Source organism: Chlorocebus sabaeus, chromosome 8, assembly GCF_047675955.1.
Source record: "Chlorocebus sabaeus isolate Y175 chromosome 8, mChlSab1.0.hap1, whole genome shotgun sequence".
In the NCBI taxonomy this organism is placed as follows: domain Eukaryota; kingdom Metazoa; phylum Chordata; class Mammalia; order Primates; family Cercopithecidae; genus Chlorocebus; species Chlorocebus sabaeus.
Window position 1 is genome coordinate 1442815 of NC_132911.1, and position 13016 is coordinate 1455830.

General features: G+C 51.1%; 1 protein-coding gene across 1 annotated transcript in view; it reads right to left on the minus strand.

Moving 5' to 3' along the window:
* ERICH1 (glutamate rich 1) overlaps positions 1–10008 on the minus strand; it is a 59103-nt gene extending 49095 nt beyond the window's left edge. The window contains exon 1 of the mRNA XM_007961571.3: positions 9913–10008. Coding sequence (XP_007959762.3) covers positions 9913–9934 — 22 coding nt within the window. The 5' untranslated portion in view covers positions 9935–10008. The remainder of the gene's footprint in view (positions 1–9912) is intronic.
* Positions 10009–13016: the final 3008 nt, after the last annotated feature.

A 13016-nucleotide genomic window follows, 5' to 3' on the forward strand; every position in this document is an offset into this window, starting at 1 on the left:
ACTACAATTTAAATATAGAAGTTTAGTCCTTAACATTTAAATCCTGAGTTTTCACATGGAGGGGGGAGTGGAAAGATGGCCGTAGGGATCTGGATGTGCTAATTCACGAATTCACGACAGTCAACACAGAAAGGTCCATACAGTTTACAGCCATGGGAAAGACAATGTCCCTTTTCAAATTCAAACTTGAGCATGGTCGTCCAAAAAAACTAAAGCAAAAAGAACACCTTTCGGTAGCCTAAGCTAAACTGGTTTAAGTATCTCATGAAACCTGTGGCTGAAGGGCCTCCATCTTGCATGGGTGTTCTAGAACCTCATGAAGGAAAACATCTTTCCCGGCGGCCCACACACTCCTGGAGGTCACCGTGTCTGCTCCGTCGCTGAAATGAGCCTGAAGCCACGCTGGCCCCCGCTACTTCTGGTAAAAGCCTTGTTACCGAAAAGGCGAGTGCGTGCCGCACAACGCTTCACTGACAGGAGTTACAGCATGATTTTGATATTAAATATTGGCAAAGGCCGGTTTTGTGTCTTATTATGCATGACCAATGAATTATTCATAAAGTGTCCTGTAAACAGGCACAAAAACAGATGATCTCAAATAGATGTCAAAACGGGTATCTCATTATAAAGTGGGAGATTTTGTCTTCAACAAGAATTTTAACAAATCTTAACCCAGTTTAAAACAAATATCCCGGTATCTAAAAATAACTTTGCTGACAAATATATATGTCTAAATATTTGCAGCTGCTAAAATATAAATCATAAAGTATTTTTAAAAAAATACTTTTAACTTTTTAAAATCAGTTTTTAAAAGAGCAAAGTTTAAAAAGCAAAATTAAATATTAATAATTACTTTCCACCAGCTAATATTGCTGGCAGATGCATAGACAAATGTCACTTCCTCCCAGCCCTGGAGAGGAGAGGATGGAGGCTGGGGCTGGGAGAGACCCCACGGACACAGTGCCACTTTGGGTTTAGCATCTGAGCTGACAAGCGTCGAGTGTCACACCTGGCCCAGGCACTCAGGGCCTTTAACACCAGTGCTCACACTGTTTATTGACACAGAAATCATCAGCTGTTTTAGACCAAAACCACATTACATGGCACTGATGCCCTTGCTGGTTCTTGGAATCGTCAGAGGAATGACATGAGGACCCCACGAACTGTTGGTGGTTTCCTGCAGATCTGGACCTGATTTTGTAAACACAGCCTGTCTTCCAACGGGCCAGCTCTACTTGGTGACTAACACCAAAAGCAGGACATAATGAAAGGCTTTTTCCCTCCAGAATAACCAGAACACAGTGAAGCATGTGCCATTTTTGGTTTGTTGAAATGCTCCTTTTTGATCTAATGTGTTTTTACCTAAGTGTGTGTACGTCTATGAGCTACAGATGGAGACTGAAAAAAATCAAGTTAGAGGTTAAAAGCCTGTTTTTAATTTACAATGTGTTGAAAACAAAAGAACCCACAACAACAGCGCTGGACCAGCTGGTGCGGCAGGAGCTCCGGGAGCCCCCAACGCTGTGTGGCCCAAACGAAAGTGCCTGGTGGTCACAACAACTCCATGTCTGCCAGAAGCCTGAGGCTGGTTCTGTTCGCCTTCCCACACCTCATCAACATGCTCCGCTTCCAGCAGCAAGAGCAAGTTTTAACTTGAAACTCTAGTGCCCATCAAAAAGCAATCACCGGAAAATAAAAAGGCAGAGGACTGAGTGTTTAATGCCAATCGAAAAAAATAACCTGCAGGAAAACAAATAAATTACCAAGAAGGCCAAGCAATCAGCGCTGAGAAATGAGAGACACAACAACAAAAGGCCAAGGCCCAGAAAAACACCCCACCAGAAATTCACATGCCGCAACACCCAGTAGAAATGAGCCCCTTTCACGGGGGAATTAAGTCACTTTGGTATAATCCTCAGAAAGGACTGCTGCCTGCACTTGCTATTTCAAGTCAAAGACGTAGCCAAATACCAATAAAATCTTTCAGTAAAGTGTTCTTTGGAAATTAGACACTTAGAAAAAACTGTAAATATATGTATCTCACAAAGAAACACAGTTTGACCCTGGAAGTGAACCTATTCAATTCTAAACTCTTCCTAAACGCAGTTGCTGAATTTAAAATCTAACAGTTGGGTATGAAACTCTTGGTGCTGGAAGATATTAGAAATAATGATCATTCGTGATTCTCTAAAATTTCAAAAGTTTTGCTATCACCCTTATAAACTAGTGTCTCTTGGGAAAGTGTGACTTTCAGAGAAAATACTTGCACAGCTTATTTGGGGATGTGAAGAATGAGATCAGTGCGAAAGGACCTATTTCAAAATGTGGATGCTCAGGAGAAGCTGCAAAACCGACAGGACCACACGCTTACAGGGATTCACTAAAATAAGAGAGACCACAAATATTCATGAGTGACTTTACAATGTGAAGTCACTGGAGGAGAAAACAGACTGATGTGGTCTGGCCGTGTCCCCTCCAAATCCCATGTGACATGTGAGCTCCAGTGTTGAAGGGGGGCCTGCTGGGAGGTGTCTGGGCCATGGGGGCAGATCCCATGAGAATGGCTTGGTGCCCACCTCATGGTGATGAGCTCTTGGAGAACTGACTGCTTAAGAGGCTGGGACCTCCGCCTTCTCCTGCTCTCCTTCTCTCACCATAGGACACTGGCTCCCCTCTGCCTTCCCCAAGAGCCGCAGCTTCACGAGGAGGCCTCACCAGAAGTGGGTGCTGGCGCCATGCTCCCTGTACAGCCTGCAGAGCCATGAGCCCAGTAAACCTCTTTTCTTTATAAATTACTCAGCCTCAGGCATTCCTTTACAGCAATGCAGAACAGACTAATACTCCTAGAGAACAAAATTGGTTTATAACATTCCTTTTTAGTTTCCACTTAATAGATTTACAAACAGAAAAGTGATTAGATTTTCAAACAAGAGTTGGCAGGCTTCTAACATCATATTTAAATGAAAAACTGCTACGGAAAACAAGACTGGAGATAATCACTGTAGAAATTTCCACCATGGCTGGCTTGGAGGTGCTTGCTGCCTGCCTCCTTCACCTGTCATATTACAGAAATCTCCCAAAACATTTCCACTAAAACCACAAGACACACAGAAACCACATTATTTCATCAGTTTAGAGAAAATATAAAAATTCTGCTCTCAGTGAACGGCAGCTCTAGCTGATCTTTTTCCTTCTACATCTGCCTGTCTCATTGTAATAAGCATTTTAAATTTAACAGTTATCAGGATTATTGCATTTTTTGAAAATCTGATAGTTTGAATTTTCTTTTTTCAGTAAAAACTATGTTTAAATGCCTGCTGAAAATATGCTGGCCCGGTCACAGCTTTCTTTAAAACAATAATCCCTGTGGGATTTTTTTTTTTTTTTCATTTTATCCCTGTAATGAGGCAAGGTATTTAGCCTTTGACTATAATCTACAAATAAAGCAATAAAGTGGTAATAGAATTACATCACTTCACAAGAAAGAAAAATTCAGTATGTTAACTCAATGAGTAGTAGATTCTTGAGGAGTTTCATAACAGAAAAACAAATGGAAAAATAACGGGCTACTATTTAAGCAGAAGTGGGCAAGCTCTGAAATATCAAAAAGAAAGAACAAAAACAAGCACTCGACATCAAACCAGAAATAACCCTTGAATGGGACGTCACTAGAACCTCACGCCATGACCGATCTAACGTGGGATTCTCACGGAGGAGGTGAAAATACACCAGATCATCATTTTCTACGGAAACTCTAACCTTTGAACAAAGAAGAAAGCCGGGCACCTGTAGGCCAGCTACTCAGGACGCTGCGTCAGGAGGATGACTTGAGAACTAGCCTGGACAACATAGTGAGATCCGATCTCTACAAATAAAAAAGAAGAAAGGAAATATTCCACGCAAACTTTGTCCAGAGTTTTCCTTGTAGTTTTTTAACCAGCATCTGTCATATCATGAAGCGTTCACAAACATCTTTTACCTTCACGGGCGGCTGCAACAGTTTTCATTCAGCAACTGGCAAACACACCCAGCAGGGTGCAGAGCAGCCCAGGGGCTTCCAGAGAGGCTGGCACTGCCCCGACAGGGCACGACCCTCTGGCAGCCCACTCAGTTCTCGGAGTTGTTGTCTCACCGAAACAAGGCTGGGCTTAAAACATGCTGAGAGGTCACTGGGAAGGCACTTCATCAAGCTGCTTGATGAAGATCAGGAGACACCAGATAAGCTATACCTTTTACTCTAACATTTTTATTTTTTCCAGTTTCATTACACATTGGCTTTTTCATTAGATAGGTCTTGAATTCAGCCCAAAGAACTTGCAACCCGTAAGGGATTCCACACCGACAAGCCCCGTGTTGTTTGCACGGGCAGGTTGCGCTCACTGAGGAACGCTATCAAGGATGTGGAATCCAGAACCCGGGAAGCAGCTGTACCTCCTACACCCACGCCGCCTTGCCTGGAGCACGAGTGAACCACGGCTGCCCCATTGTGGCCTCCTGGACCCCACCTCTTCCCTGCGCTAGCCAAGAAGGTCCATGTGGTCCTTTTTGGGTGCTGTGGTTTCTCATCCACGCCCTGATGCAGTGACGCCTCCTAACCTACTGTCCTCTCCGGCTTCCGTACCTGCTCCCCACCCCAGCCTTCTACACCTGCTCCCCTCTCAGCCTTGTGTACCTGCTCCCCCTCTCCGGGTTCCGTACCTGCTCCCCCCATCAGACTTCCGTACCTGCTCTCCCCTCGGCTTCCGTACCCCCCTCAGGCTTCCATACCTGCCCCCCTCCGGCTTCCGTACCTGCTCCCCCCTCCGGCTTCCGTACCTGCTCCCCCCTCCGGCTTCCATACCTGCTCCCCTCCTCCGGCTTCCGTACCTGCTCCCCCCCCCCAGGCTTCCGTACCTGCTCCCCCCTCCGGCTTCCATACCTGCTCCCCTCCTCCGGCTTCCGTACCTGCTCCCCCCCCCCCCCCCCAGGCTTCCGTACCTGCTCCCCTCTCAGGCTTCCGAACCTGCTGTCCCCTCCGCCTTCCCGTCTGCTCTGTTCTCACAGGCGCAGGGGTCCCCCACCTCTGTGTCTCCTGCACCGAAGGGACAGAACCAGCGGCAGTAACCAGCTCGTGACTCCAACAGAACCTTGCATGTGATGAGTCACCTGGCTGGGTCCTCACGGTGCTGCCGCCCACTTTACAGATGAGCCACCTGAGCATTAGCAGAGTGAGCTCTGAGGCAGCAGTCCAGCAGGACTGACCTCAGTGGCCGTCCCCCTCGAGACCGAGGCCTGCTGTGCACTGGGGCGCCGGCCACCAGGGATGGGCGCATTCGGCACCCACCACCTCCTCAGCCCACTTCCCTCTCCAGCCGCACACCAAGCACGACTCTCTCCCAACCTGCGAGGAGCCGAGACTGCAGCTGCCCCCATATCCGGGCAGCTCTTGCAGCCCTCCTCCAGCCACCGCAGTACCGCATCTCCTCGTCCCCATGTGCGCTGGCCTTCCCACCACTGCACCTGCCCTCCCCTGCTGGGGCAAACCTCCACACCCCAACCTCACCACACATCAACACTCCTGCAGGGCCTGGCTGGCACGGCGCCTCTTGCTTTGCCAGGATTCTCTAAACACCCCCCCGCCCCGTTCCATGAGGTAGGTTCCTGCCTTCCTGCCTTCCTGCCCGCCCTCCTGCCTTCCTGCCTTCCTGCCTCCCTCCCTCCTTCCCTCCTTCCTTCCTTTCCCCCGTTCCATGAGGTTCCTTCCTTCCTTCCTCCCTCCCTCCCTCCCTCCCTTCCCTCATTCAGTTATTCACTTGGGAAGCGCTCCTGAGCACACTGTCCTTCCTTGAAGATGGGGAAAGAGGTGTCAACTCCTGTTCTGGAGGAAGGGCTCTACCGCATCTGAGTAGAGAATGTCAAAGCCACACGTGTCAATGAACACAGCCCCACTTCTCCTGCAGGACAGCGATGACTCCCGTCCAGCTCTGCACAGAGTCCCATACACGGGGCCAGAATGAAAGTCGGCCCCAACAGAGGCATCAGGCACCCAGCCAGACAACAACACGCTGCAAGAAGAAAAAGGAGCCTCTTTCCAACGGAAACAAATCCAAACTGGCACCTTCAGCTCTGGGACTCCAAGGGAGAGGCAGGTATCACAGGCAAGTTGCAGGGTACGGCTGGGAGATGCACACACCACACAGGGACACATCCAGACACGCATGTACACACACACCACACGCAGACACGTGTACGCAGGCACACGACACACAGGTGCACACACATACACAGGCACACATGCATGTACATATACACAGGTGAACACCCAGATGCGCATGCACACACGCCACATGCAGACACACGTACGCAGGCACAAAACACACAGGTGCATGCACAAACACACACAGGCACACATGCATGCACATATACGCAAGTGAACACCCAGACACACATGCCACAGACACATGTACACAGGCACACCATACACAGGCACACACACCACACACAGACACATGGGCGCACACACCTACATGAACATTGACACACATGTACACACACCACACATGCACAGACACCACACAGGCAATACACACACATATATACACATCACAAGACATGCATGTACATACACACTACATGCAAAACACACATATACACACCACATAGGCACACATACACACTACACACAGACATACACACCACACAGGCACAGATATGCATGCACACACACACGCACACTACTCAGGCATATACACATGCACACATGTACACATATATGCACGCACACCACAAAGGCACACACATGCGTGCACAGATACACACCACACACACCTGCACAGATGCACACACACACAGGAATGCACACAGACATGCATGCACACAAACACCAGACACGTGTGCACACACAAAGGCATACACAGACACGTGCACACACAGGAACAGCGGCACACATACATGCATGCACATTGACAATATGCACACACAAGCTCACAGACCCACGCCTACACGCAGACACCGCTCCCCAACTACCAGAGCTGCAGGAACTCGGGCACCAGGCCCGCACATGGACAGCGCCAAAGATTCCTGGTGTGTGAAGTTGGGTCTCGAGAAGGAAGCAAGGAGCAAGGTCCCGCATGGCTCTGCTCACCAACACAAGATGCCCTGACAGGCACTGGGAGCCGTCCAGGGAGGAGGAGGCAGCCAAGGCTCAACCTGGCCAACAGCAGACGCAGTCACTCCTGCCAGGAGTCACCTGGGCAGCTCCTAAGGTCCTCACCCACCGCAGCAGGCCCCTTCCTCGAGAAGCACACAGCCCCTGGGGGATCTGTGACACTGGGGGCCTCCCCAGTCCACTGCAACCCCACGCCAGGCTCCCCTGACCGCTGACTACCCTACATGCAGAAACAGCCCGACCGGAGCTAGTACTTAATTACATGCCAGATAGTCACCCAATCTCCCTGCGTAGAATGGAGGCCACAGTGCCCTTCCCCTTCCTGGGATCCTCTTCAGTTAGGAGAGCGGTTCATGGTCAGAGCTGCACCACACCTCTCAGGCTTGCAAAGTAGGCCCAAGAAACATCCTCTAGTGCTATACTTACACCAGCATAACATAGAGCACATTTGACAAATTTGTACTCAAGTGGTGCTGCTTCAAAGGCAACACATTCTTCCCATTAATCCTGCGGAGTTTTGCTACACGTTGTTATGGGAAACTGTCTCATTAACAGGTTACATTGCCTAGCAAAAACAATCTACTTCCAGGAAAAAAAAAAATGCTTAGAATCACTGTTTAGCCTGACCGCCAACCTTTTCACCTCATGTTTCTTGGTTTGTGCCAGAGCCAAGCAGGGGAGGGGAAAGTATGGGCCCCTGGATGTGTCCTCTGTCAGCAAGCACTGCCCTAACCCCAAGCACAGCCTCAAAGCACAGCAGAGCTTCACTTAGCTCGGGGAGGGAAGGATACCGTGCCTGATCCGCTGCTGCAGCCAGGGCCTGAGGGGCCTGCCACACTCAGCAGACACTCGGCCAACACCCTTCGGTGAATAAACGACGCCAAGTCAGAGTTCTGTGTGGGGTCCGCTCCAGGAAGGCACACCTGCGCCTCGTGGCACCTGCCTCCTCTCCCACCATCAACAATGGTGCCCAATCCCCATCTGCAACCACCCCACGACCCTGAGCTGGACCACAGGAAAAGAGACATTCCTGCAAGCGGATGTCTCCATCCCCTCCTCCCGAGGCACACTCGGCGCAAGCACACCCCAGTTTCCTGCTCCATCAGATCACAAATGCTGGGAAGTTTTATTCCAGCTAAATCCTCCCTTCAGTGCCTCTCAGAGCCTAAGTGCCACTCAGCCGATGGGCTATTCAGACGATCTCAAGGAAGACACACAGAAAACTAATATTTTCTCTCCCAGCTACATTTTATACTTTTGGATTTATTAACCCATCCTTCCAACCACAATGTCCTTAAACAACCTAAATTTACTTGACCATTCTGTCACATATCCAATAGTTTGAAAAAAAGGCCGTTTCAAGGGAAGATGATTAGTGAATGACTAAAACAATTAACTTCCATTCACTTTAATTTAGTGAGTGGAGAAAGGTTTTTTTTAAGTTGATTAGGTACATTACAGATGCTATAATTTCTTGAATAGACAAAAACATTTATTTCAGGCTTAGAAGAGTTGCAAACATTTGAAAGAATGTAAGAGAAGAATGTGCTATGGTTTAAAACGAGAAGAAAACCCGCAGTAGCAAGAAGCCCCCCACCACGAAGGCAGGGACAGCTTTGCAGGCAGTTCACCGTCAGGTCTGCTCCTAAGAACCTCGACACTGAATTCACAGCCTGCCAGCCCTAGAAGGTCATGAACAAGGTAGTTCTGGTGCTCATTAACATATGTGAATGTCCATTTTAGAGCCTAACATCTGACTGCTTAAAAACTATTAGGTCATTTTTAACCTGTGAGCTGATCAGGTGACAACTCCCTGGCCCTGAAGGAGAGGGGGAAGCCCAAGAGCAGTGTTTCCCTAAAAAGGAAGCTTTGAGACCATATTTTCCTCCACATTCTGCCTCACTGAGAAATTTTTTCTTTGTAAGTAATTGTTTCGTACTACAGTTTGCCACTATCTTTTCATTTCAAAGAGAAAAATATCAGTTTTAAACAGAGAAGGAAAAAAATTCATCAGCGTCTGAATTAATCCAAGTAACACAAGATTCATGTCAAAAACCGCCACTCTTTTCATCATAATGACGATTACAGGGTGAGGTTAATGAGCTGGGGTTTGCAGAAGGAATGAGCACGCTTTATTTTCTAACACTTCCGTTCTAAGGCATGGCCAGGTTAACCAATTGCATTAGTCTGCTCCTGTCTTTGGTACTGCCTAATACTATCACAGAATTTCATAAGTACTAGGATGCGCCTCACACCTTAGGTCCACTGAAGGGAAACGCCACGACCTACTTCTCTCAGATGAGGACACAGTGGCTCAGGGAAGTTCTGCTGTACTTTTTGGTGAGGCTGCCGGAGCCGCCTGCGGCTCCATGCCGGAGCCCCGGGCTAGGACCCCTCTGAAGAGCTGAGCGGCCCCTACTCACTCACCTACAGGGGCTCTGCTAAGAACACGAACCCCTGGCTGGGCTCGCCCCCGTCCAAGTCCCCAGACACCAGATGGGGCCTGGCAGGGCCGGCCCGACCAGCAGCCATACAAGCAACAACATGGGCGAGGGGTGGGCCGCGGTCCGGGGTCGGGGTCGGGGTCGGGGTCTGGGGTAAGAGCGGGGGATGGGTGGGGACTGGGGTGGAGGTGGAGAGTTGGTCCAGGTTTGGGGTGGGGCCTGCAGAGGGGCCGAGGTCGGGGTCCCGAGTCAATACTGCGGTCTGAGCCGAGAGCCGGGTCTGGGGTCCGGGCAGAAAGCCTCCGCGCCGCCCCCACCTACCGTGCTTCCTGTGCGCCGCCATGACCCGGCCGCGGACCTCAGTCCACCGCTCTCGGGCCCGACCTAAGCGCCCTGCCTTCCGGGTTCCGCCCTCCTGGGCCCGCCCACAACAGCAAGAATGCCCAATCCGAATACGGGACCCTGCCACGGGCTGTCAGTTAACCACAACACGGCCGTGGATTGGCTTATATCGAGTCTGTGGGCGTGTCGCGAGGCTCCAGACCCGCCTCTGGGAGCCTCGCTGCGGAGCGTGCGCAGAGGGAGGGCTGCGGGGGCGTCGGCGCGGGCTCTGGGGAGCCTGGGGACGCTGTGGGGGCGCTGGTTGCGCCTGCTCTACGCGGTGGCGGAACTCTGGGGGCGAACGCTAGGAAGGACGCTGTGGAGAAGAGGGGAGCAGAGAGCCCCAGAGGAGACGCGCCCACCCCCAGCCCCAAGCGTGCACCTGCGGATCCGCAGTCCCCGCTTAGCCCCTAGGCGCCTGACGGACACGGGAGTGGCCAGGGCAGTGCCCCCGGCCCCAAGGCACCTGCAGGATACAGGGAGTGGCTAGGGCGGTGTCGCCGGTCTCCAGGCACCTGCGAGACACGGGGAGTGGCCAGGGCTGTAACCCCAGCCCCTAGGCACCTGGAGGATATAGGGAGTGGCCAGGGCGGTGACTTTCAGCCCCCAGGCACCTGCTGGACACAGGAGTAGTCAGGGCGGTGTCCCTGGCCCCCAGACACCTGCTGGACACAGGAGTGGCCAGGGCGGTGACCCCGGTCCCCAGGCACCTGCAAGATACAAGGAATGGCCAGGGCGGTGTCCCCGGACCTCAGCCACCTGCAGGATGCAGAGAATGGCCAGGGCGATGCCCCCGGCCCCCAGACACCTGCTGGGCACAGGAGTGGCCAGGGCGGTGACCCCAACCCCCAGGCACCTGCAGAACACAGGGAGTGGTCAGGATGGTGCCCCTGGGCCCCAGGCACCTGCGGACATGGGGAGTGGCCAGGGCAGTGACCTGGTCCCCAGGCACCTGTGGGACACAGGGAGTGGCCAGGGCAGCGGCCCCCACATCACCCCGACTTGCCCGACCCCGTCTTGGCTCCCTGTCCAGCTTTGAGGGCCTCTGCCCTCCTGCTCCACCCCCTCAGGACCCTCTTCCTTGAATTCATTTCTTCCAAAACATTTCCCAAGTGTGTGCCAGGTGCTGTTCCTCATGTGGGCTGTCTCAGGAGAGAAACCCACGGAGATGAGTGTTTTGGAGGAAAATGAAGCTGGTAGGGCCTAACTGGAGAGTGATGGGCCCACGCTTGAGGTAGGTGAGGGAGCAAGACCAGGGGTACCCAGGGAAAGAGAGCCCACAGGAAGGAAATGATGTCCCAGGAGAACGGCTGCCCTGTTTGAGTTTGGGGACCAGAAGCAAGGCCAGGATAAGGGGAGCTCAGAACAGGAGGAAAGGAGACCTAGGCCCGAGCAGGGTCTGCAGGGAGCCTGATAACTTGGCATGTTCCAAGAAGCAGGGTGGAAAGCTGTTACACGATATAGAGCAAAGGGGTGAAATTATCTGATGCACTTTCTTTCTTTTTGGGGTAGACAGTGTCTCACTCTGGCCCAGGCTGGAGTGCAGTGGTGCCATCACAGCTCACTACAGCCTCCAGCTCCCGGCCTCCAGCAACCCTCCCACTTCAGCCTCCCAATGTGCTGGGATTACATGCCTGAACCACTGTGTGCAGCCTGATGTACACTTTAAAGAAGTCATTTAGCCTTGTGGTAGGAATAGAGTTGCATGGAAGGAAGCGTGGAGATTTCATCTGCTGCAATAAGAGATGCTGACAGCTCACATCCAAATAGTGGCACTGGAGGTTCTGGGTCGGGGGCGCTAGTTGGATTGTGGATGTGTTTTAAGGTAAAGCCAAAGAGATTTTCCGATTGATCAAATTGAGCTATGACAGAAAAGGAGAAATGTAGAACGGCTGTAAGTTTTTCATTTGGAAACTGGAAGACTGGAGTTGTACTGAGGAGGTGGAGAGCTTTCTGGGGGGATCTTCGTTTGGTGGTAGTGTGCAGTTTTAGACAGGTCAAGTTTGAGGTGCTCATGAGTAAGCATATGAGGTCATGAAAGGAGCAGGCATGAACTTTAGAAAGTGGTTCAAGGAATAAGCCCTGAGGGGCTCTGGCCTTTGAGAGGTGGGGAGATGAGGGGGCCCCAGCTGTGGCACATGAAGGGTGGCCAGGGAGAAAAGGAAGGTCCTGAAGCCAAGTCAAAGAACAAACCATTTGTCTCCAATGATGTGGATGAAGCAAGAGGAGGACGGTTGCATTTGTCAAGGGCAGGGGCCATCAGTGATCTTGGTTACAGGAATTTTGTTGAAGTGGTAGAAGCAGAAGCTTGATGGAAATTCACAGAATTTCAAGGAAAAGTTAGACATTGACTGTACACCATTCTCTGGTGGGATCATGCGAATAAGGCAATAGCTGGAGGGTTTCTGAAGACAGAACACACACATACACACACACACACACACACACACACACACACACACAGAGAGAGCGAGAGCGAGAGCGAGAGCGAGAGAAGGAGAGAGAGAGAATGAGAGAATTTGACCTGATCAAGTTGCCATTGAAAATGGGTGATGCAGGAGGGGAAATAATCCCTGTAATGAGGCTGCATCTTGAACTTGTTCTCCACTTCATCATTCTCACCAGCACTCAAGCCCACTGTGGACTCCCCCATAACAAAATCCTCCCAGGAAATCTGTATTTTTCTCCAGCCCTGTTTCTTCAATCTCTCCCACACCCAAACTGGCTGAAATCATTGACCACAAAGCCAGTCTCCACTTTGAAGTCTTCCATGGACTCTGTGACCCCGTCCATCTTTTCTCTCCACCACTCCACTGCACCTGCTCCTGTCAAAGTACCCAAGGCATCCATGTCCCCAGCCCCAACACACAGTTCTCAGTAAGCATGTTAACACACTAAGGCCTCCCAGAAGTGTCATCCAATTGCTGGGCCAAGCTTGGGAGTCACTGGTGACTCTCCTCTTCCTCTCTTCCTGAATAACCCATCCAGAAACATCACATCAAGTGCATTCTGCTTCGAACGTGTCTTACTTCCACCGCTGAGTT